Source organism: Chelon labrosus (genome assembly GCF_963514085.1).
Source record: "Chelon labrosus genome assembly, chromosome: 2".
NCBI lineage: Eukaryota > Metazoa > Chordata > Actinopteri > Mugiliformes > Mugilidae > Chelon > Chelon labrosus.
In genome coordinates, this window is record NC_140338.1 from 30519952 (window position 1) to 30546015 (window position 26064).

Sequence of the window (26064 nt, forward strand, 5' to 3'; positions counted from 1 at the left end):
GACAAATCTCACACCCACACTAGGAATACTTGCAACATTAATGCACACCTGCCACACCTGCTACATCTGCACTGAGGATTGGACACAACACATGATCCAAAACAGCTATTATAAAAAGAACAACACAACTGTATGGCTGCTTATGGACACACTTATGGACTGGCCTAATCATAATAAGAACTACTGTGTAACGCGTTTGTCCGGCTTAGGCTGCTATAAGTACACTAGTAATTCCGACCCATCAAGAACCACATACATAGTGGTTCATACACACGCATTTGATGTTTAAATGGTTTGAAAAATGTAAACATGTAAGTCAGTGCAGCCCCATCACTTGACTCATGACTGATGCTGGACTGTGTCTCATTTGTATATTACTTGTTTGGCAACTCTGAATTTAGCTTTTCTGGGCAGCTGACTGTCAGTGAGGTGTTGTTGTCACTGACTTTGAAACCAATGTCGAGTTCAGTTCAGTGCGTCGATCATTCCCACTTGCTGACTGGCTCAATTTTAATGCTCTCTCACTCTCCTTCCCTCATGTGAATCGCTCTGACAAACTGATATTTAATGTGGGAGATATTAATCTTAAAAACATTTGGTCTCTTATATGTTTTTTTGTTAAATGAAAAGGACTCCCAATTCCTTGAAGACTATTTAACTTAAGAGATATACAACATTAAGTTATAAGCTAAAACGCCAGCTCCACTTTCTGCAAGCCTGCCGGCGCTGTGGGCTCAACCACATGTGCAGTGTGCGTTTAGCAAGTAGAGTGCAACGGACAACCGTTGACAAGGAGGAAAAAGACATTTGCAGCTTTCTATCTGTTCACAGGACTGTCAGTGACAGTGAGACAGCATCCCGCTGCGAACACAAAGCTGCCACCATTAAGATGACACACCTCACACCTTGGAATGTCCTTGAACCTGAGTGACTGCAGGCCTCCCGCAGTGTTTAACGTTAATTTTGAAACCTGAGGACGGCGGATTACTTTGCATTAGCGCGATGCGTGTAATCACCACGAGCAAACAGAAAATCTAGCGTTGACGTTTCATGGGGAACATTTCACGAGCCTGCCTGCCAACTGCTAACGCTGAAATTTTAGCGGCTCCATCATATCATGACCCTTGAGGTAACAGTTTGGTTGCATGTGTTCTAAGAGTTTATATAACTTCGACTGCACCCTGCTGTTCCCGCTGAGTACGTAAAATCATTAGATTTGATGGGACAGGAGATAGGAGAGTCAGGAAGACAAAGAGAACAGGAGATAGCATGTAAGGTCTCTAACCTGGCAGAGCTCATCATCGTCCTTTAAGACCTATCAGTTTGCTTGAGAAATTTAGCGGTTTACTCAGGCTATTCATTCAATTCAGTTAGTCAAGGGTTAAATTTATGAAACCATGGTTGACATTTTGGCTGATGTTCACATCTGTATCACAACTTTAGTCATGCCAAATTCCAGTCTAAGTTTGAGTAGGTTTAAATCCACATCATCAACACACACACACAAGTCATTAGACAGATACACACGAGGAAAATACTTAGAAGTGGCTGACTTATGCCTTGAACAACGAGCCAACAAGTCAAAGGCTTGCATCCGATCAAGAGGCGGAGTAGAGAAGAAGTCTCCTCTTGATAACTGACATGGAAAATGCAAACCTGCATTCTTAACTTAACATTCATAAGTCATTCTTGAATCCACACAACGCCTGCTTATCTGTCTACCAGGTCTTTTACTATTTTGTGTCCATCTTTTGCGCAGGAAGTAACACTGAAATGACACATATCTGCTACAAAAACATCTGGGCCATATGTAGTATCTCAACAACTGTTCTTGACATAGTAGTAGAAACCTACTGTAGTGAATTAGATGGGATTGACACTTCAGTGCAGTAATCGATATTCAGTTTATAACTGAAACTGTTGATGCGCAGAGCCTAAGGAGCAAATATTTAACTATTCAAATACTTGTGCTCTTGTAGATGTATGTGTACTTAGATCTGTGATCCCTTTCAAAAGTAATAAAATGTACGGTATATATGGCCTTGCTCAGACAGCTGCCTATGCGTCTTATGTATATATATATAAACAGTCACAGGCTGGATAATGAGATTTGCAGTGAGTTTGCATACAACAGTTATACACAATATGGTGTGTGTCCTTTTCATATTTGTCCGTACTTCTATATCCTCAGCTCTCAACCTTTTCTGAGAACACATTGTCAACCTGTTCTCCGTTCCAGCATCACCTCTCCTGCTTCCTGCTCTTATTCATTTCCTCTTTCTACCTACATTAATCTCCCTCTAACCCATTCTCTTTTTTTCCTTCTTTCTATTTCCTTCTCTTTCTTTTGTGAGTCAGGCTTCTGGCAAGCACTATGTATCCATTAAGAGGAAGTGCAGCAGCCATGCCAAACAAGGCAGGGAGCTGGGCAAAGACTAGAGCTCACAATTGTGTTTTCATCACTTCATGGGATGCTACACTGTATTATATTCACATCCTGGGCACCTAAACTTAAGCATAACCACAGATGTCCTAACCCGTCCCCTAACATTTAGCCCTTTAAAAAATAACAATAATAGGTACTTTTTGTGTAAGCAGAGCTGTGTCCCATTATGGTACAACTCATTGACTTTGCACAGCCTCTGTGAAGAAATAAAACTGCCTCTTTCACTATTAAATTCCTTGAATGCATGCAATGTTTTTGTACAGCCCCAGTAAAACAAGTCAATCTGATTTATATTTATATACTGTATGTATGATTCTAAATTGGCCGTACGTGTGCGTGTGAATGGTTGTCTGTCTCTCTGTGTTAGCCCTGAGATAGACTGGAGACATGTCCAGGGTGTACCCCGCCTCTCGCCCAATGACCGCTGGGATAGGCTCCAGCCCCCCTGCGACCCTTCACAGGACAAACGGTTACAGAAGATGAATGAATGAATGAATGTACGTATGTATATAATATTATTGCTAACGGTCTTGTCTTCCTGGGGCCAAAAGCTCTGCTGCTATTAATACTCATCTTTTATCGACCAACTCGTCATTAGGTGAAACTCATGTCATCAGTGACTGTGACTCCACGGACAGCTGTCAAAACACATCATATCTAATGTACATCAGATCCAGTTAACCTTGGGATGAACATGTATTGGCATACTGCCTTCAGAGGGGTGCAAACAAAGCGCCAATGAAGGTCATGCAAGCAGGCACTAATGAGTGAATGTGTCTGAACACACCCTACACATGATCCGCTTGTTGATACACACTCACTTGCCAGGCCATCGGGTACACCAGATGCATTAACATATAACAATGCATTGTACAAATGCATTTTAATATTACAGTCCTACATTTTCATTTTGGAGACTGTGGCTTGTAGTACTATTGAACTGTATCATGTTGTACCGAAACAACTTAACAACTTAACAGAAACACTTTGTACACGCTTAATTCAATCCAGTTTAAAGGAACGACAAACTGCATCCTCCAAAATGATCACAGAGTTCAACATAACATAACATAACATCTTAAACTTCAACATAACATGAATATTAGAACAGTCGTGATGGGGAAATAGTGCACGACTGTCATATTAGATTGAATTTGTTTTCACTAGTGTACCTAATGAACTGGTGAGTGTATTATATGAAGCAAAGGAATCCACTATGTTTCAGTAAAAACATCAGTTAAAGACTAAAAATACACAGAAAGCTTGTTCCACATGCAGTACTATAGCTACTATGTCCAAGAATTTGCTTGCTTGCTTGACTTGCACTGATCCACTGTACTGCTTGGTCAGCCTCTGTCTGTAGAGAGGCAAAACTTTTCCTAGAGACCTTATGTTGAGAGTTTTTTGCTTTAAGTGTCTTATCAATAATTTCAATTCTTGTAGATCTGTTTGTTTGGAACCGTTCGACTGAAGGGTACAACCCCTGACTTTGCTAGTATTAATAAGAGCAACGTCATCACACCCGTTAGTATCACTGTGGCTGCGTGTTTCCTGATGCATGCAAATTCGATTATTTCTTAATGGGAAACATACTCATCACTGTTTTTCAAAATTCATGAGGCAGAAGGGCTGCTGAATAATTTACGTGACAAATTTCATGAGAGGGATTTCCTTTTTAACAGTGTGCTTTTTACATATAGAGTCTATGCACATGACTTCCCAGTAGGTGAAGGTCAGTGGAATTACACCCTCTGAGAAACAGAAGGACTAACTTAGCGACTGCCTCCTAGGTAAGTTGCTTTGCTGACTGCTATTAATTTAGGTACATACTTTTTATGAGTTTGATGATTTTGTAGATACAATTTGTTTTAATTCCGATTTCTAGTCTTTTCTAGATAGCAATGCTAGAGCATTGAGACTGACCCAGCAGGCTCAGGATCAGCTTCTTCCATACAGCTGTTTCCCTGGTGAACTCAACCCCCCGGTGACATACACAACCACTCAGGACTCAGTACATACTGTCTGTATGTATATCTGTATATAGTAACACTTTACATGATACTGTATAATATTGTATAATATGATCTTTACTGTATATCACAGGTGACAAACATATGGCCCGTGGGCCAAAAGCAGCCCACCAGAGGGTCTAATCTGGCCCGCAGCATGAATTTCCAAAGTGCAACAATTACACAGAAGACTGCAATTTTTTAATAAAAATACTGCTATCCCTAATTTGTCCTCTGTTTTATAAAGAGAAGTGGACAGAACACAACACTGAGACCCAGGACTAAACAGTAGACAGCATTGTGCCCAAATTGCAATTATTTTTCTTAAGGTATTTTATTTTTTTTAGAGGATATTTCATTAAATGCACTATATACAATGGCAATAAAGTTCAATCTAATCTAATCTAACAATACACAATCTGAATGAGTATATTCTGATGGGTGACGTCAGCCATCAGCCAATACATCTGTAGTCATACAAAAAAAAGTGAATATACTGAATAGGCTTCTGTTTGGAATGATAACCCTGAGTACTGATAAATATGCTAGGCAATTTTAAAAGTCCAACACTTGTGCTAAATTATATACTTCCATCAATTACAACGGTGGAGCTATTTCAGACAAATGGAGCTACCTGCGTCACACCTGTGATGCCTGCTCTGTGCACTTAATAGTGTATAAGTCATAGACAGAGGGACTCAGTGTAAAAAGGTGAGGGAACTTCTAGATGAGTTCCCAGAAAACACAGACACTTACCCCCCCTGCAAATTGAGCTAGACCACTTACGTGTTACTTCTGATGTCAGAAAGCTAAAAAAAGCTTTCCAGCAGTCTGTCAGATCTTCTTCCTTAAGATGAACTAGCTAGCAGAAAGGGTTCGTAGCTCTCTTACATGAAAATTAATTATTTTGACTTCAGCTTAAAGGTTTAGGTGCATTTTGCTGAATGTGTTTAAAACATTGAAAGACACTACTCTGTTGACATGAGGTAAAACATTAACCGATATCTTATAAGTTTTTAGTGAAAAAACAAACAAAAAAAACACAGAATGTCCACTCACCCCTTTGCAGATGGAGACAGCTTCTTTGGACAGCGATTTTGGATAGGACACAGTGTGCTCCATAATGGACTGGAACAACTCGTCTTCATCCTCACCATCAAATGGAGGCTGTGGGTGGAAGGACACAATATTCAGCATGTTTGAGTTTCATCCATTATCACATAGTAGATAAATAAAAGGTTCTCTTAACAACCTTTTAGTGCAACAAATTAAGTTTGACCGCATTGGACCAAAGAGAGCCAAGCAATTGAACAAACTGAACACTGAGAATAAGAAGACCCACACAAAAAAAAGGGGCTAAAGCAATATCAGAGAACAAGTTTCACAGGAAGACCTTGCACGACAAATGGAGTGGATGACCCAGCTTTTCTCCCTGCTGACTGGGTCGTTATCATCAGTAACCATAATGTGGGTGTTTTGACAGTCCATAATACGAATTATTCGTCATTTCCACTCCATTGGCCGTTTCGACCAGAGGTAGCGCGCCTGCATCATGCCCCCTTTACCTGATTTCACACAGGCAGGTAGGGGGACAGAAGATGGGAGCATCTGAATAAGTAAAAGCTTTGTCAATTGTTTAACAGCTGACATTCGTTCTCCATACTGAGGAATGAAACCATACACATCCTTCTGTTTTGCTTTAGATGGGAGAGCTTTTACATTTACTTTTGGCCTTTCGCAATCATGGTCACGTCTAAATAAGTCATAAATACCTGAGTACGTCATCTACTACTGAGCATTTGAGACATGTTTTATTAAAACGTACAAACCTTTGGATGGGATGAGATATTTTTATCTATCAAATTCAATTGAGGCCAACTTTAAAGAATGCTCTTGAAGCAGTCTACAGTAATAGCAATATCTATGAACTCAAATGACAATATAGTGAAGTCTATGCGAAGGTCACATTGTTTCATTGCAACTACCACGTGCAAGGATTCCTTCAGCTCCAACTGTTAGACAAATAGAAAAAATGTAAAGCTCATAAAGATAACGAAAAGGCTTGGACTGGATGCAACACAAGTAAAGGTAGGCGCAACTCCTCATAATGCTGCATGTCCTCCTTTTCTTGACTTGGTCTATTTGAGTCCAAAAGAAGCACTCCTCTACCAGCCAACAGTTTATTGACATGTTCACTCAAACAGCTAAGAATATTTCCCAGAATATTGACTCATGTCCTCCAGAAGCACAGAGTGCCATTTCCAGGAATACATTTTATTATATACTTATGTCTAGCACAAACATGCCAAGAAATGCTTGAGCCAGTCAATCTAGTGCTTGGCATCGCAGGGGTCAACACCCCTTGAAACCATAGCAGCTTCCAGACAAATGGTTTTCTATATTGTTGCTGCCTTTTAGTGCAAAGGCGAGTACAAGAAGGTCAAACGTCCACGCTCGGTTAAAGCTTAAACATTAGAGACACACACGTTAACTTCATCACTTCAGAAAACAGGTTTGTCAAAGCCTTTGGGTGTTGTGTGGGCTTGAGTACCTCAATCAGCCACATGTGTAAAGGACATAATGCATGGCTGGAAAGGCTTTAAAGAAGTCAGCGCTCAGCTCCTGCCACAGAAGCTCACCACGTGTCACCTGTCGCTAGTTTGACTATATATTTAATAAACCACTGATTCTTGTTTCTCTGATGTCTGATCTCCATTTTTATTGCCCTCTGGCTTTGTCGTAGCACTGAGAAAAGTCTCCACAATGTCACTGTATAAACAGAGTTATGTCCCACAAATAGAGTCAGTCAAACAGCATTACAGGCAGCATTACAGCCATGGACCGAAAACGCCTGCAGAGATTGGTGAAGACTGCTTAGAGGGTCACCAGGACTCCACTCCCTCTCTGCAGAGCATCTATAAGCATAGAGTCCACAGGTGAGATGCCTCCATCACTAAGGACCCCACTCACCCCCAACATGGACTGTTCACACTCCCACCCTCAGGTCGGAGGTACAGGAGTGTGAAAAGTAGGACGTCGAGACTACAGAAGTCCTTTTCCCCCACTGCTATCAGACTAAACAGCTGACAGGAGTCGAGAATCATAGACTAAAATCATGGACTACTGCCTGCCATATAATGTACTCACTTTTTCAGCTTTTATATTATTTACATTCCCATTTGTACATCGACATTTGATACTTGATATTTTATATTTTGTATTATAACTTTTATATTCTATTTCTAAGCTTTTTTTATATTGTTAGGCATTTGGGTGGATGGCAAAAGAAGAATTTCATTGTACATTGAAACATGTTTCTACACTGTGCACATGACAAAAAACTCTTTGAATCTTCAATCTTAAAGGACAATTCCGGCGCAAAATGAACCTGGGGTTAATAACACATGTGTACCGAGTTCGACCGTTCTCTGGTATTTGTTTTCATGTATTTGTTTTGTTAGTCAAATGTGACCAGTTTTCTTGCAAACCGCTAATTAGCATATAACGCTAGCCTTTGGGGCACACCTACACATAAAAAGAAATCGCTATTTCTATACCACTAACAAGGCTCACAATATCACCACACTTACACGGTAGCATAACTAGGGTCTCTACATGTAAACCGAAGCATTGAGAACTTTGCAAGTATACAGGCAGTTTATTAAAAAAGGAATACAGTACCGTTCACGTCTGGCTCACATATCCAGGCGGGTGCCATCTTGGGGAAACTGAACTCTCTGGGACGTGAACGTGAATCTCGCGTGAAATGTTATTGCCGGAAGAGGCGTTGTACACGTGAAATGTGATTAGGCGTGTTCGACTTCATGCAGATCTGTGCAGATCTGACTTGACGTGATGCATGCTGGGTTGAACAAGTTAATTTTAACCAATCATATTCGAGGTCTATGAGCATGAAAAACCCAGCATGCATCACGTCAAGTCAGCTCTGCACAGATCTGCATGAAGTCGAACACGCCTAATCACATTTCACGTGTACAACGCCTCTTAGTGGTATAGAAATAGAAACAGAAATTTCTTTTTATGTGTAGGTGTGCCCCGAAGGCTAGCGTTATACGCTAATTAGCGGTTTGCAAGAAAACTGGTCACATTTGACTCGCATGAAAACATTACCAGAGAACGGTCGAACTCGGTACACATGTGTTATTAACCCCTAGGTTCATTTTGCGCCAGAATTGTCCTTTAAACTCTTTGAATGAATGGCCTCAAGGTTACGGCAACCTGACTATGCCATATGACAGGAGGGTAGAGAGAGATTTTTAGTCAATATGTGTCTCTGTTTGTTATTTTTAGACCTGGTGGGAAGGTCTTTAGGAAAGCACCACCTGAGTACATTTAGGCCTTGCATGTGGGAAAATGTAGGTATGAGCAATCTGTCAGCAAACTTGTGTTTGTGTAATGTAACAGGGATTTACATAACACCTACCACTGTGTGCATGTGTTTGTGTGTATGCACCACCCACCTGTCCTGCCAGCATTTCATAGAGCAGAACTCCATAAGCCCACCAGTCTACAGAGAGTCCGTACGGCTGATAGGCGATGATCTGTGGGACAAGGAAGAGAAAAAGTCTATTAGGTCAGCTCAGTTCAGTTTAAATGACTAATTCCCAAAAAATACCTGAAAATAAAACAACACAGGCCGCAGAGAACTTTTGAACAAAAGATTTTTAATGTTCAGCAATGACGACCTCCTCATATCAGTCTAATTGGTCTCAATCAAACCGGAGAAGTTCATCTGGTAGAATTTCAGTAATGTTTTTATTTACAGTGAACATGATGGGTTAAAAAGGATTTTTTTTTCTATGAACGACTTAAATTTGCTTGGAATTGGACTTGCATGCCCTTGTTTTCCTCTTATATAGTTTAATATTTCAAGTATTTAAGTGTTTATTGCTTTCAAAACAAAAACATTATCCTTGTGGCTGCACTACGTCACAATTTAAATGTAATCACTTTGGACCTGTTTTAATATGCAGCTAGTCACAAATTCTCTAAATATTTCAGTACATGGTTCATGCATTACAAGTTTAACCACTTATCCTATATTGTGTTAGCCCATCTGCAATCAGTAGATAAAAAATATGGCGCACATTATTCACTCATGATGTGTATGGCCCTGTCCAATCAAATCAGTTTTGTGAACAGGTCACATGCTTAACATGTAATTCTAAATCTATAGTAGTACAATTTCAGTGAGCATCTGCAATATATAGTCTATGGCGCACAACTGTGCAAATATCCAAAAAGACACAAATACACAAATTGTTGTTTTTTTTCAAAATAGTTTTGATGAGATGCTGATGGTGGTATAGCAGGAGAAATATGAGGTTTGAAAGCCGTCTTCAGAATCCTTTGTACTGCATTAAAAACTCAAAGACAATGTGCTCTGTTCAGTGATCAGCCTCAGACAAGGTATACAGTATAAAGCAAAGGCGTGACTCTTGCTGTGACTAGACATACAAGCCAGATGATCCCTAAATCGCCTCCATTTTAAATCACCTGCAACAATCACACTTATATTTGCCAGGGATGAACAAAGAAGACAGGAAGCTCAAGATTCTGACAGGAAGGGAGCATTTGGTGCGTGGGGAGAGAGAAGATAACAAATGCCAGAAAAGAGTCACCGTGCATCATGTAACAAGAGACAAGCTCAGGACTACAGTTCACGCAGGATGATGTGGCTGCAGCTGAAGCTGAAAAACACATTTAACACGTTTCAAACAAAAACTAGTTCAATGCGGGGAGCAAAGACTCTCACTGGCAGTAGGAAAGCCCATCTTATGAGGACTGACAGCACTAACTCAGTCTGATTGGACTGTAAAGTGATTATTAATCTAGGCTATAGGAATTAGTCATAGCCAATATTCCTTCTTTCAACAAAGCTTGGTTCCTGCTGATGAAGTTTCGCTACCACTGCCAAAATTAAAGCCCGAATAACTAATGGAGTGTCATGCAAAACTCTTTAGTCATAACACACTTACACTTCACTTTTAGTTGGCTGAATAATGAAGCACAAACAAGTTAACATCTTAAGAGAGAGAGCATGGAGAGAAGTAAATATAAAAAATGCAGGAATTTAAAAGAGCATATAAACCTCTGTTGGGAAGGCCAAGGAAACCTTTCTCAACTAACATCTTCTGTTATTTCCTGAGGGTTACACTGACATTGGCCAAGGTTAGAACTTCCATGCATTCTGAACCCAATCACACCACTCTGGGGGCACACATGTTTACTGTACACTTCACACATCCAACAATTGCTTGGATGTTCATTCTGCTCTTTGCTGCAACCACGCACACCGTGCACACACAGACAATATGGTGACCAACGCACACAAACAACTTCAGGTGTGCAGCATCATAGCTGCCGTACATCACTTTCAGTTCTTAAGTGAGTAACAGCTGACCTCTGCCGCACACATACTGCCCTGGGACGCTCCTCTAGCTTACCAACACACATGTACACAAACAAGCATGGGCAGCGTACGCAAACAGCTCACATGAACTGTAGATTAACACACATACATTTCTGCTGAACAATTTGTCTAGGTGCGTGGAAGCAGATGTATCACAACCTTCACAGCGTCTCACCTGACCTCTGCCTTTCCCGTGGGGCCCCACACATGCACACAAACGCACACAGGTGGACAAACACATCTCCAGCTCTGCACTGCACTGCCATTATGCTATCTGGAGGGATGGGAGCCAGCTGGACACCTGCTTTGTCCACATTTACCTTCAGGCAAAGGGCAGACATGTGTACAACCTTGCATGCACATTTAGTATGCTAATTTGCAATTGCATGTGAGTGTTGTAGTAGCACAAAGTAGCATTTATACAGAACACATGTAACATGCTGTGGTTGGCGTAGGTTCTCTCCTTCAGTTTATCACATTTTTATTTTAAGAGTTTGTAAAAATATACCAAATGATATATTTTCAGGTCAGCCATGGTGTGATTTTTCCGTGATGTTTATGTGGGCGGAGCCTCGTTTATCAGCCTCTATCTATCCTTGACTCTGGTGGATATGTTTCCTGGTCAGCTACCAGTAAACAACATCCAGACCTTGCACAACCTTTCACACGGTCACCTAAGGTTTAAAAGCCTTCATGCAAGTGCCCCAGTGTCACAGCTCTGCAGACCACAAAGATGAGGGCTGTTTTACTCATCCTGCTTGGCTGCTGCCTGTCTGAAGCTGACGTCCTGGGACAGAGGTTGACTGCTACTGCATTTACTCAAGATGAGCTGGCCGCTGAAGCAGAGAGCTTCACTCTGCTAAAAGAATTGATAGCAGTTTTGGATGAACAAAGAAATGAGTTGCGGCACACCAAAGAGCAACTGGTGCAGCTTCAGAAAGCACATGGTATGTTTGGAGGTGTAGACGAAGGATGCAGCGTTTTCTGCATCCTCTCTTTTGTTTTTCTAAGACTGCATGGAAAACAGGTGCATTATTTGTGTCATTTACTGTGCAGGACAGAAATCTGAGCAGACAATTGATGACAGGCATTTCGAGGAACTACGGGCAGACGTGGAGACACTAAAGCAAGGCTTTACAGGTACATCTAGAAATAAAAAACATATTATTACTACACTTTGTATTATAAATACATCCCTCATTTCTCTATAAATAATTAATTCTCTCACAGGTTTTGTGTGTTTCTGAAATTTCAGACGTTTTTTGGTATCACTATCTATATAACTAACTTTGTATTTTTTGCATTATTTATCAAAGACCACGAGGGCAGACTGAGAATCAGTGAGATGCTGGAAGAGGAGCAGAGGAAGCAGGTGCAGTACATAGTGCTGCAATACACAGGTAACAGAGATTTACCCTCACAATTATCGGTTGTATAAACTTTGATACCAAACCAAAAACTAACAGCAATAAGAAACTAAGATGACTGTCCACCTTATTTTTCTAGCTTTAAAAATTTCTTGCTTATATTTTTTTATTTCCCTTCTCTTATTATCTTTATTCGTCCTTGCTGAACAGAACTGGAGGCAAGACTGGATGCCAGTGATCTGGAGGGCCAAAGCCAGCGGGTGGAAGAACTCCAGAAGGAAAGTCAAGGTAATGCAACAAACAAGTCAATTGGTGAGGCAGTGAGGCAGATTCATCTCATCTTAGCACATCTCACCTTGTGATTTCTATTTGACAGAATTACTGAAGCCATGCATTATTTACTTCCTCATTTCTAATAAATAGATCTGAACTCCAAACTTCAGGAGCTGGGAAATAGGTTTGGAGTTACGGCTGCGGAAGTGAAGGCACTACAGGTTGCTGATCAGGGTAAATTGACCATGCTGATGTGTATGTGTATGTGCGTAATATTTTTAAATGAATGGTGGGGTGAGAGATGTGGCTGTCTGGTGGAATTATCTTGCTTATTCACTATTTCATGTTTGATTCCACCATGAAATGAGAAGATCTGGAGGCCAGGCTGAACGCTACTGATGCCCAGACAGAGATGCAAGCAGTCCTGCTGGCACAGTTACACACTGAAATTAAAGGTACATGAACACCACTTGGCAATGGCTGCTGTAAGATGCCAAGAGACTGTGGACTGCTGATAATGGTGACCACATGCTAGGTTTAATACTGAGAAAACTTTTGTCGTTTTAACTGTCAGACTTTGAGTCCCGACTGGTTTCTAGCGAGAGTTTAGAAGAGGAACTAAAGGCTCGACTGCAAAACACAGAGACAGAGGTGGGGGCAATGAAGACTGTTGATCAAGGTAAGGAAATATAAAAAGTTGGATACCCTTATCTAAGTCCAAATACCCTTATGCAAAACATTCACTGACTGCAGAAATTTAGTGTGCTATTTTTTAACAAACAGAACTGAACACTAGACTGACAGAGCTTGGAAAAACGATTGGAGATGTGGACACAGACGTGACGGCGCTGCAGACTGTTTATCAAGGTAAATGAACTGCTTTTTTTACCACTAAAAGCAGATGTTATTATGAGATAACTGTCTCTGCAGTTGAGGATTTCATGTTTTATTCTTCCATGTACTAACGAGGAATGGAAGCCAGCCTGAATGCGACCAATGTCCTGGCAGAGACGCAAAGAACCCAGATGGCACAATTACAGGCAGAAATGAAAGGTCAATTAATGCACTGAGAGATGACTGTAATTCAACGCTCACACTGTGAATCAAACAAATCAAGACAAGGTCACTGAAGTATGAATGCTTGTTTTAACTGTCAGAGTTTGAGTCCAGACTGGAGACCAGTATCAGTTTACAGGAGGAGCTGGATGCTCGACTGGGAAACACAGAGATCGACGTGGAGGCACTTAAGACTGTTGATCTAGGTAAACAGAGATTCAACATTTGGTGGAGATACTTATTTCCATATGTGGACTATAAGATATTCATATGCAGACGGTTTCCTACTTTGATGTATATTTCTATGAATTTTCCATGACCTTTTCATGATTAAGTTAGAGCATTTCAGACTACAAACTCGACCCCTTACTGGTTTGTTAGTCTCTCAAGGGTTGAACAGACACATATGGCCAAGTAATGCAATAAATCTGTGAAAAAAAAATGTCACCAAAAATCTCCACTCTAATTCCTAAATATAAATAAAAAATATAATTGACCAGTGACTTGGAATAGAAATGTATCTAAACTCTCTCATTTTATCTTGTAAACTGATTTCAAGTTTCAAATTTCCAAATCTTTCCCTTCAATCAAAGGGTTGGATTCCAGGTTGTCAGCCAGTGAAAGTCTGGCAGAGGAACTGAAGATTAGCCTTGAAGGCACAGTGACAAAAGTAGAGACCATCACTGCAGCTAATCAAGGTATCAAGGTTATAGTAAATGAATGCCTGTACGGTGTATTATCCACATTTTGTTCATCATAATAACAACTCTCCTATTTTATTCCAAATAGAAGTGGCAAGCAGACTGGGAGTTGCTGAGAGCCTGATTGACGAGCTGAGGAACAAAACTGAAGCCACAGACATGGAGGTGAAAGCCCTCAAAACAGCTGATCAAGGTGGCACTTTAGAATTATAAATGACATTTAATTATGAATGTGTAACTACCTCATTAGTGCATTAAATTTCATCTGGGCCCGTATTCCTAAAGATTCTTAGCGCAAAGAGTTGCTCCTAGTGGCCAAATTCTAAGAAAATTCTTAGAATCATGATGTTTTCTAAGAATTTCCCCTTAAATTTAAGAGTAGATCCTAGTAAAGATAAAAGGTATTCCTAAAGAATCTTAGCTCTTAAGAGAGCTCCTAAGGTGAGATCTGTTAAGAGCAGGGAGGAGGACTTTTAGGAGGCTTAGGAGAAAATGGCTGAAAGAAGAGGCAGGAGAGATATTCTCCAAACTGAATGACAACCAAACTTGTTACAATCGCAACATCACCGGAAATGAAAGTCATCACAACACTGAGGTATTTAGCAACAGGAAAAATGCAAAAATGCAACAATGCAGCAGTGATGACTTGGGGCCAAATCTACGTCTCTAAACACTTATATTCTCATTGACCAGTTCAGCCTCTGTCCAGTTGGGTTTCCTACTTCATTTCTTCTCAATTGCAGTTCGGTTTGTGGAAGATTTGAACGGCAAACCAACACTGCTTCTTCTAGGCCGGTTAGCAATCACGGAAACTGATGAAAGCTGAGCCATTTTACCCTCGTTAATACCAAATGGATGAAGGGCAAAAATGACCAGCATGGTAAATGAATGGAAGCAAATAAATAGAACTACCAGCATGTGAATACTGCGGTAGTGGGAATTTTCACACATTTTGTAGGATAATTTTTAAAGTATAGCTTACTATTTATTTTTATGTAAAATATTATAATTCCACAGTCTTCATAGAGATTAGATTCTATTATTAAGTCTATTGATTTGACGGTCGATTCTAGGCCAATTATCACCAAAAGTGTATTTTTATCTAGCTTTTAGGATCAACCAATCACACCCCTTGAAATGATGACTCATACCTAGCAACGGGGTCAACCACACCTCCTTGCTAAGATAAGAGTTTCTGTCCATTCCTTGCTCAGAGTTCTCTGAGAATTTTCTGGAATCACTCCTAAGCTAAGAATCCTAGCTAGGAATTTTTAGGCTAAATTAGGAGGTCTCTGAGAGGATTCTCAGAATCTTAGGAATACGGGGCCTGATCTCTTCTCTGAATAAAATGAGACATTATGGGAGAACTAATGCGGTTTGTTCTTCATATCACATCTTCCACTAGAGCAGTGGTTCCCAAACTTTCTCTGCTGGGCCCCCCTTTGGTCCCGCAAAATCCCGAGAGAAAGACTCTCAAATCCTGTCCCCTATGTTGTTGTCTAAAGTTAGGCGCATATTGTTAAATGCTGTTAAAAATTTCTTGCTTATATTTTTTTATTTCCCTTCTCTTATTATCTTTATTCGTCCTTGCTGAACAGAACTGGAGGCAAGACTGGATGCCAGTGATCTGGAGGGCCAAAGCCAGCGGGTGGAAGAACTCCAGAAGGAAAGTCAAGGTAATGCAACAAACAAGTCAATTGGTGAGGCAGTGAGGCAGATTCATCTCATCTTAGCACATCTCACCTTGTGATTTCTATTTGACAGAATTACTGAAGCCATGCATTATTTACTTCCTCATTTCTAATAAATAGATCTGAACTCCAAACTTCAGGAGCTGGGAAATAGGTTTGGAGTTACGGCTGCGGAAGTGAAGGCACTACAGGTTGCTGATCAGGGTAAATTGACCATGCTGATGTGTATGTGTATGTGCGTAATATTTTTAAATGAATGGTGGGGTGAGAGATGTGGCTGTCTGGTGGAATTATCTTGCTTATTCACTATTTCATGTTTGATTCCACCATGAAATGAGAAGATCTGGAGGCCAGGCTGAACGCTACTGATGCCCAGACAGAGATGCAAGCAGTCCTGCTGGCACAGTTACACACTGAAATTAAAGGTACATGAACACCACTTGGCAATGGCTGCTGTAAGATGCCAAGAGACTGTGGACTGCTGATAATGGTGACCACATGCTAGGTTTAATACTGAGAAAACTTTTGTCGTTTTAACTGTCAGACTTTGAGTCCCGACTGGTTTCTAGCGAGAGTTTAGAAGAGGAACTAAAGGCTCGACTGCAAAACACAGAGACAGAGGTGGGGGCAATGAAGACTGTTGATCAAGGTAAGGAAATATAAAAAGTTGGATACCCTTATCTAAGTCCAAATACCCTTATGCAAAACATTCACTGACTGCAGAAATTTAGTGTGCTATTTTTTAACAAACAGAACTGAACACTAGACTGACAGAGCTTGGAAAAACGATTGGAGATGTGGACACAGACGTGACGGCGCTGCAGACTGTTTATCAAGGTAAATGAACTGCTTTTTTTACCACTAAAAGCAGATGTTATTATGAGATAACTGTCTCTGCAGTTGAGGATTTCATGTTTTATTCTTCCATGTACTAACGAGGAATGGAAGCCAGCCTGAATGCGACCAATGTCCTGGCAGAGACGCAAAGAACCCAGATGGCACAATTACAGGCAGAAATGAAAGGTCAATTAATGCACTGAGAGATGACTGTAATTCAACGCTCACACTGTGAATCAAACAAATCAAGACAAGGTCACTGAAGTATGAATGCTTGTTTTAACTGTCAGAGTTTGAGTCCAGACTGGAGACCAGTATCAGTTTACAGGAGGAGCTGGATGCTCGACTGGGAAACACAGAGATCGACGTGGAGGCACTTAAGACTGTTGATCTAGGTAAACAGAGATTCAACATTTGGTGGAGATACTTATTTCCATATGTGGACTATAAGATATTCATATGCAGACGGTTTCCTACTTTGATGTATATTTCTATGAATTTTCCATGACCTTTTCATGATTAAGTTAGAGCATTTCAGACTACAAACTCGACCCCTTACTGGTTTGTTAGTCTCTCAAGGGTTGAACAGACACATATGGCCAAGTAATGCAATAAATCTGTGAAAAAAAAAATGTCACCAAAAATCTCCACTCTAATTCCTAAATATAAATAAAAAATATAATTGACCAGTGACTTGGAATAGAAATGTATCTAAACTCTCTCATTTTATCTTGCAAACTGATTTCAAGTTTCAAATTTCCAAATCTTTCCCTTCAATCAAAGGGTTGGATTCCAGGTTGTCAGCCAGTGAAAGTCTGGCAGAGGAACTGAAGATTAGCCTTGAAGGCACAGTGACAAAAGTAGAGACCATCACTGCAGCTAATCAAGGTATCAAGGTTATAGTAAATGAATGCCTGTATGGTGTATTATCCACATTTTGTTCATCATAATAACAACTCTCCTATTTTATTCCAAATAGAAGTGGCAAGCAGACTGGGAGTTGCTGAGAGCCTGATTGACGAGCTGAGGAACAAAACTGAAGCCACAGACATGGAGGTGAAAGCCCTCAAAACAGCTGATCAAGGTGGCACTTTAGAATTATAAATGACATTTAATTATGAATGTGTAACTACCTCATTAGTGCATTAAATTTCATCTGGGCCCGTATTCCTAAAGATTCTTAGCGCAAAGAGTTGCTCCTAGTGGCCAAATTCTAAGAAAATTCTTAGAATCATGATGTTTTCTAAGAATTTCCCCTTAAATTTAAGAGTAGATCCTAGTAAAGATAAAAGGTATTCCTAAAGAATCTTAGCTCTTAAGAGAGCTCCTAAGGTGAGATCTGTTAAGAGCAGGGAGGAGGACTTTTAGGAGGCTTAGGAGAAAATGGCTGAAAGAAGAGGCAGGAGAGATATTCTCCAAACTGAATGACAACCAAACTTGTTACAATCGCAACATCACCGGAAATGAAAGTCATCACAACACTGAGGTATTTAGCAACAGGAAAAATGCAAAAATGCAACAATGCAGCAGTGATGACTTGGGGCCAAATCTACGTCTCTAAACACTTATATTCTCATTGACCAGTTCAGCCTCTGTCCAGTTGGGTTTCCTACTTCATTTCTTCTCAATTGCAGTTCGGTTTGTGGAAGATTTGAACGGCAAACCAACACTGCTTCTTCTAGGCCGGTTAGCAATCACGGAAACTGATGAAAGCTGAGCCATTTTACCCTCGTTAATACCAAATGGATGAAGGGCAAAAATGACCAGCATGGTAAATGAATGGAAGCAAATAAATAGAACTACCAGCATGTGAATACTGCGGTAGTGGGAATTTTCACACATTTTGTAGGATACTTTTTAAAGTATAGCTTACTATTTATTTTTATGTAAAATATTATAATTCCACAGTCTTCATAGAGATTAGATTCTATTATTAAGTCTATTGATTTGACGGTCGATTCTAGGCCAATTATCACCAAAAGTGTATTTTTATCTAGCTTTTAGGATCAACCAATCACACCCCTTGAAATGATGACTCATACCTAGCAACGGGGTCAACCACACCTCCTTGCTAAGATAAGAGTTTCTGTCCATTCCTTGCTCAGAGTTCTCTGAGAATTTTCGGGAATCACTCCTAAGCTAAGAATCCTAGCTAGGAATTTTTAGGCTAAATTAGGAGGTCTCTGAGAGGATTCTCAGAATCTTAGGAATACGGGGCCTGATCTCTTCTCTGAATAAAATGAGACATTATGGGAGAACTAATGCGGTTTGTTCTTCATATCACATCTTCCACTAGAGCAGTGGTTCCCAAACTTTCTCTGCTGGGCCCCCCTTTGGTCCCGCAAAATCCCGAGAGAAAGACTCTCAAATCCTGTCCCCTATGTTGTTGTCTAAAGTTAGGCGCACTCACAGCATTGCAGCATCATTTTTTAATTTAAACTCTTGCTCCATCCCGCTCCCGTTGATTTTTATTTGCTCTATCCCCCCCCACTGCACTAGAGCTCAAGTCCAGAGTAGAAGCTCTGGTCAAGGAAATGAACACATGCTCTAAAGTTACTGAAACTAAAGTGGAGAAAATGAAAAAAGGTTTAAAAATATTCAGTGTATGAGGTAGCTACCCTTTTTGTATAAGTGTGCTGTCTATTGGTTCCATAATGCATTTCATATAATCCCTGATCCTGCAGGCCTCGACGCCAGACTGACTGCTGCTGAGATCGGAGGCCAGGATATGAAAACAAGGCTGGAAAAAGCAGAGGCTACGATGCAGCAACTTCAAACAGCTGATCTAGGCAAGCACATCAAATCTGCCCACATTTCTGTACCCAGAATACAATCATTAATATATGGATTGAAACAATTTAGTTACAGCAACACTACTTGAATACACACAAAAAACAGGTGGTTAGATGTGTGTTTGACAGGATATTGTGCACTTCAATGTTGGTCAGTTTATCTTCATTATCTTGATTTATCGGCTTAGTTATTCATTGACCTGCAGCTGACTTCATGTGGATTTTATTGTGCTAAATGTATTTTCATTTAAGAGCTGGAATCCACATTGGAAGCATATCAGGCCACACTAGAGGAGCTGAGAAATAAGGTCGACCACACAGCTGCAGCACTGGATGAAGTGACGACAACAATGACTGGAGGTATGTAAGGACATGAGAAGATGAAGATTTAAGTATAACCTCCACTGAGATGGACATGCATTTTAACATCATGTTTTCTCGTCTTTGACAGAAAAAGTTGCTTTCTCGGCTGCCTTCGAAGAGAACCAAGTACACATTGGACCATTTAACACAGAAACTACTCTTGTCTATAAGAAAGTTATCACCAACATTGGTGATGGCTATGATCCCACTACAGGTAATGTATCACAGTAACATATATTTCCTGATCTTTTCTGTCTTTCAGTTATACTCCAGGTCTTTAAAGGTTTAGTATAATTCATCCATTCCCATTGCTCTTTGAAACTTCCTTCGTCATTACCTAGGTGCACTGGTGTCTGTGCTGAATTTGCACAAGGTTTAGTTGTTGTTATTTATAATAATGCTCCACCCTTCACATTTAGCCACTGTTGTAAAACCGCTTTAAAAAAATGATAAAGACACCAAAGCTCTCATAGTATATAAGATGTGTCAACTATTCCTGCATGTAACATTACTTTTACAATGATTGATAACCTTCTTACATTTTCAAACTTTATACACAGGTTTCTTTACAGCTCCAGTCAGTGGAGTTTATTATTTCACCTTCTACTCTCATGCTAATGGAGGGAACCCTAGCTTTTTACTGCTGCGAAAGAACGGTGAGGCCGTCGTGGGCAGCGCCGAACACCAGACCGGCTCTGACCTCACTGATAATGGCTCTAATGGGGTGGTGCTGATTCTTCAGGAAGGAGACCAGGTTAATGTGCGCATGGAAGCCAGGTCCTGGGTGTGGGCCGACAACAATCGCAACCTTTGCACTTTTACTGGTATTCTGCTGAACAGGGCCTAAAAGAACCCTGCAGCTTAATGCCACTTGAATTTGGAATACTGTCAGACAAGTCCTCAAATAAAAGACAGAAAACTGGTTTTGTTTCAGTGTATGTGTTTTACATTGACAGTGTTTCTGAGGGTTAGACTGTTATTTTTTTTTAAAAAAAACACTTCTTTCTGGGCGATTTGATATATTACTAATCCATATAGCACTGAATGAAAACGCACGGATTGACAGTTGACATTTAACTCTAGAAATCAGAGGCAGATCTATTCAATAGCTCATATTCCTTCAGTGTCCGTCTATTAGCTCCGGGAGAGCCTATCAACGTGTAACAGAATAATAATGAGGGTATAACCCAGATGATAGCATGATGTCAAAATGAGGAAGACATATGTGAGAAAATGTGTCTAAGGCTCCACTTCCTGATCCTTCTACATGAAAGCGAAGGTGGTGCCTTGGGAAGGTGGGAAGAGCTAATCCTTTGCTTTCTTTCTAGTGCTTTAGTAAGAAGGCAGGAAGGTTCACAGGAGAGAAGTCCCCTTGCTTAATCATGCTCCAGTATTTTTAATTAGCTCGAGGGTCAAAGACTCCGTGGTGAGGGAAAGCTCCGAGTGAAATCCCTGAGCTTGCCTGATTGAATCCTTCTTCCTGCAAGGATCATGCCAACCTTCAATCTAACCTGGCAACTGCCAGCACACACTTCTACGCACCGCCATGCTTGGATATGACAGTTGAGAAAGGATGACATCTTTGAGAACCGAAAGCACAGCAAAATTAGTATGGGGGAAAAAAAAAAAACACTCCCCCTGGGTCTATCGCGCCTCCAAACAAAAATAGATCAGTAGCCCAATATCTTAAAACAACATCTTTCAGCATTTTGGACAGATCTTTAATGCAGGGCATCAGTTCGTTTAATACATGACTGATTTGCTGAGACGAAACTGTTTTATTATAAAAGGGTGAACTAGGTTAATGCTAGACAGCATGTCACTAGAGATCTATTTTGACGTGGCCCATTTGTTGCACTGTGTCACTGGGATTTGACTTCACGGCCTCTCTAGAAAAATTGTGTGCAATGAGGAATTTAAGCAAGGAAAGAATGCAGACACATCAGGTCAATGTAGCAGGGAGATCTGCAGCCTCGCAGTCAGCTCGTGTCACAGAGAGGAACGGAGACAAAAAGACAGAGATGGCGATAAATGATGGCATGAAAAAAAAAATAAGACAGGGCTCATGCTCTTTTCTTATGCGTAACAAAAGTCATGTTTTAGTCTTTCTGTGTTTTCATGGTATTGTCACATTGTCGTTTTTTTTCTAAGCTGTCACTATGAAGAAAGTATAAATTAATAAAAGTGTATTAAAAGTCAGAAAAGGGCAGAGAAGTCGATGAGATTGAGGCAAAAAGGGAGGAGAAAAAGAAAAGACAAAAACAGAGGACAGTTCAGCAGAAAAGCCTGTTTAGATCAGTTTCAGGCCATCGTGCAGGGCGCTGTGCAAATGTGACGCTACTGTGACTCGCTGCCCTTGCCACCCATCGCCTGTCTCCGACAACACCAGCGGACATTTACAGTTTCAGGCACGGTGACCTTCCTACACTGAACACTGTTAAGTTTAGCTCTTCAGTTTTTCCCACTCATTTATTATGTACAGGGATGTTTGTTTACTTTGCGGCTCGCATGAGGCTGATACATAAAGTGCTCTCTCCGTCTGTCAGGAAGCCAGTGATGGAAAGAGTCAAGCGTGACTTGTGCCTGACATTCTCTGCTTCGTCCTTGTTTTATTTTTTCCTTTGTGGTATAAAAGCCCCTGGCAGGCAGAGCTGATTCACCGAGTGTGTGTGTGTGTCTGTGTGGGTCTGTGTGTGTAAGATGGCAGGATAAAAATAAATGCTGCTCTTATGCTTAAATTTATATAGTCTTTAGTTTCTGAGTTTGTCAGTACACGTGTGTTTATTTATGTACCTGTGCTTGTGGCTTGAACAGTCTGCGTGTGTGTGTAGATTATGAGAGCGCGTTTATGTGTGTGCATGTGCACGGGAATCGCCGCAGACATCTCCCCCCCATTAGGCCTAATGCTACATGACAGTTCTGGATCAGACTGCTAGCTATTCAAGGCTCCTCTCCGACCCAACAACACACACACACACACAAATGCACACAACCTATGCTTCTAAAACCACAGTGTTCTTCATAGACTGGACACACAACACCACTTTTATGACCCACACTGTTACAAGGTGCTGCGTTAATGTCAGCCCTGCTGCTATTGGATCGGTTTGAGGAATGTGCGTGCTGTGGAGCTGATTAGGCCACGTTTTGTGGTGCTAAATTTATTACTGCACTTCTATAACTTTAGGAGGGTGTGATGGGAAATTTGGAATTTAACCAAATTCTTAAAAATTTTAAGTTAAAATCAAAAGGCACATACCCCAAAGCCTGAATTCTTTTGAATTTCTAAAGTAACTAAACTGAATCTTTCATTAGCTGTGATAGTATTTGGTAGCTTGGGGATTATTTGGTTCGGATGGGACACTAACATATTGAACTTGCATTTCTTTGAGTTTCGAAGGTTAAGAAAATTAGTTAGGGGTTCAGTTTCCTCAAATTGAATTTTTTTTGGTCAAAGTTAATGGATAATTGTCCTGTGTAGACATATCCACGTTGGTATCTATACAATGCAGTAAAAGAATAGTACATACCAGAGAGGTACATATGAATTTCTGCATGTATATGCATGTATAAGTATACTGTAATTACAGATTCCAATCCACAGCTTTAGTCCATGATTATCAGTAACACTGTAAATTATACATGCATATTGAATCTGTTGCCAGTGTGAGCTTAAACGATAATTACAAATAAATATGGGAAGAATATACAGTGTTGGCATTCATGCAGTATAATGTATAATCACCTTTTAACCTCTTCACTCAGAGAGGCAGAGAGGAGAGGTTCTATCAACAATGTTTAAAAGTACAGAAGTATAATCATTTCTTATCTGTGTAGGAGAAGTGAAACTGTGCTCCAGTGCGTTTCTTTTTTCCTAGCTGCCATCTTGTTTGCAGGATGCTTGCGAGTTCTTGCTCTCAGCATCTGCCTCGTTTGCGGTTTCCTTCTCACTTTCTCTTTTTCACCTTCTCCTTCTCCTGTTTCTCACTTCATCCTCACTTTCGCAACCGCGGATTGGAAGTTCTTTCGTAAGACTCCTAACAGCTCTCGTCTGAAACCACTGGCGCGGGTGCTCAGCGGCTGGGCAAGAAGTTTAAAATTGGAACTGCTTTTGCTAAAGAGCGCGGACAGATGATGGCAGCGTGTCAGGGATGCTATTTCAAGTCATCCAACTTTTTGAGGAATAAAGAGAAGTCACACCCATTATTGAGTGCAGACCATGGACATACATAGATTCACACGTATTAAAGTAACTTAAAGAACAACAAGTAAGTCTATCAGTGAATGAGCAAAATGTTTTCAAGGTAATGTTCCTGGGTTATAATGTGGTTCTTTTTTGTGCAAGGTACATTCATTTTCTTCATGAAAGTAAATGAAAAACGCTCTTGTCACTCTTGTGCTTATTTTGTGAAAATATATGAGACTTGCGAGTTTTCCTTGTCTATCCAAAGTGATGTCTAAAAAGTGGACTAAATTTGTAGTACATCGTCCTGACACGACAATTGCACCAAATGATGATTCAGCCCACAGAGGAGTGAACAGGAAAGTGGACACCAATGCCTGCTATCGCCAAAATGCAGTGGAGACCAACTAGAGCAAAGAGGAAAATGGCCCGTGTCAGACAGCTCAATATCCTCAAATGCTCTCCTGAAAATGTCACACGGAGCCGTCATGAGGCCATTCATTTCTCACCTTGCTGCCTTCCTTCATTGTCTGGTTACTTCTGTCCGCTTCTGCTCTTTTTCTCATAGTTAATACTGCTTTCTTTGTCTCCTTATTCTCTCCCTTGCTATCTCTTCCTCTCTGTGTCAAAGTCATTGAGGTGTAAATTCACATAAGCGTGAGCATTCCTCCCAGACGGGAGCTACCAATAGCTGGCTATATAGGTCAGAGTAAACACAGCAACAGCCAGCAGCAGAAACACTACCACATTCTGTCACATGTGTACTGACAAGCAGGGAGCCACTGCTACATAGAAATGTACTTCCTCACTAACAGAAGTGTGACGTGAGCAGGTGTTTGAGGCAAAAAAAAAAAAAAAAAAAGGTGTGACAATGTCTCATCTCACAGCTATATCACACATTCTGAGATACAAACATACAGCACACAAAGTGGAGGAGGTGACCTGACTGTAGCAGTACGCGTAAACAAAAAGTACACAACGCTGCACGCAAGGTAAAGATTTGTTGATGGGACCAAGAAACATATCAGTACTATGAGTTACTATGGCTCTCATTAAGCCACACGTGTTTATTGTCAGGCCTCAGGCAAATGCTAGCAAGTAATATTGGGCTGCAACATTTTCTTTTTCAAGAAACAAAAGAATTTGGGTATTTTTTTGGCCATTTGCAAGAAAAAAAAGTTGTCAGGAAATATTTCCATTTTCTGATCTTTTGTAAAGGAAAAAATAGTCGTATAGTAGTGGCACAAATAGTGCTAGTTTCAAAGTTTCTGTTGCCAGTGGTGTCTGGCAACAGAATGTTGTTAGTGGGGGCCTTTGGGTCCTATGGGTTGAGGGGAGGGGCCTCTGTGGATCATCCCACAGATACTTGATCAGTTTGGGATCTAGTGAATTTGGAGGCCAGGTCAACACCTTGTGCTGTTCTTCATGTTTTTTTTAGTTGTTCCTAAAGCGTTTTTGTGTGTGTGCGTCTGTGTCAGTTTTGTGTGTCTGTGTCAGGCTGCATCCTGCTGGGGATGGCTGCTGCCATCAAGGAGTGTCATTGCTATGGGGTGGGGGTGCCTGGTCTGGTCTGGTCTAGGTAGGTGCTACATGTCTAAGTAGTGACTGATCGGTGTAACTTTTATTGGCTTTTTTTAAATAGATGGCCTAAAACTGAGAAAGGTGCTGCAAATGTTTTTGTGGAGGAGCTGAATGACACCGACACTCTCATCTGTGTGTGATTTCAGGTTGAAAAACCCCTACAGAGTGCATTCTGGGAGATGAGTTTATTGACTTAACAGTTTTAAATAATTTTGCAGGGCAACAAGTTCACAGAGTACTCTGTACATGCTATATGGAACTACCGAAATGAGTCCTTAAAGCAGACAGACAGTTTTTTTTAAATGACTGAATTAATCACACAAAGCAGGTGT

At 40.6% G+C, this 26064-nt stretch overlaps 1 protein-coding gene across 1 annotated transcript in view; it reads right to left on the reverse strand.

Moving 5' to 3' along the window:
• Window positions 1-26064, reverse strand: part of prkcaa (protein kinase C, alpha, a) — a 135573-nt gene that overhangs the window by 15324 nt on the left and 94185 nt on the right. Inside the window, exons 14-15 of the mRNA XM_084570894.1 lie at window positions 8937-9017; window positions 5515-5622 (exon numbers count right to left, since the gene is read on the reverse strand). Of these exons, the coding sequence (XP_084427020.1) occupies window positions 5515-5622; window positions 8937-9017 (189 nt within the window). The remainder of the gene's footprint in view (window positions 1-5514; window positions 5623-8936; window positions 9018-26064) is intronic.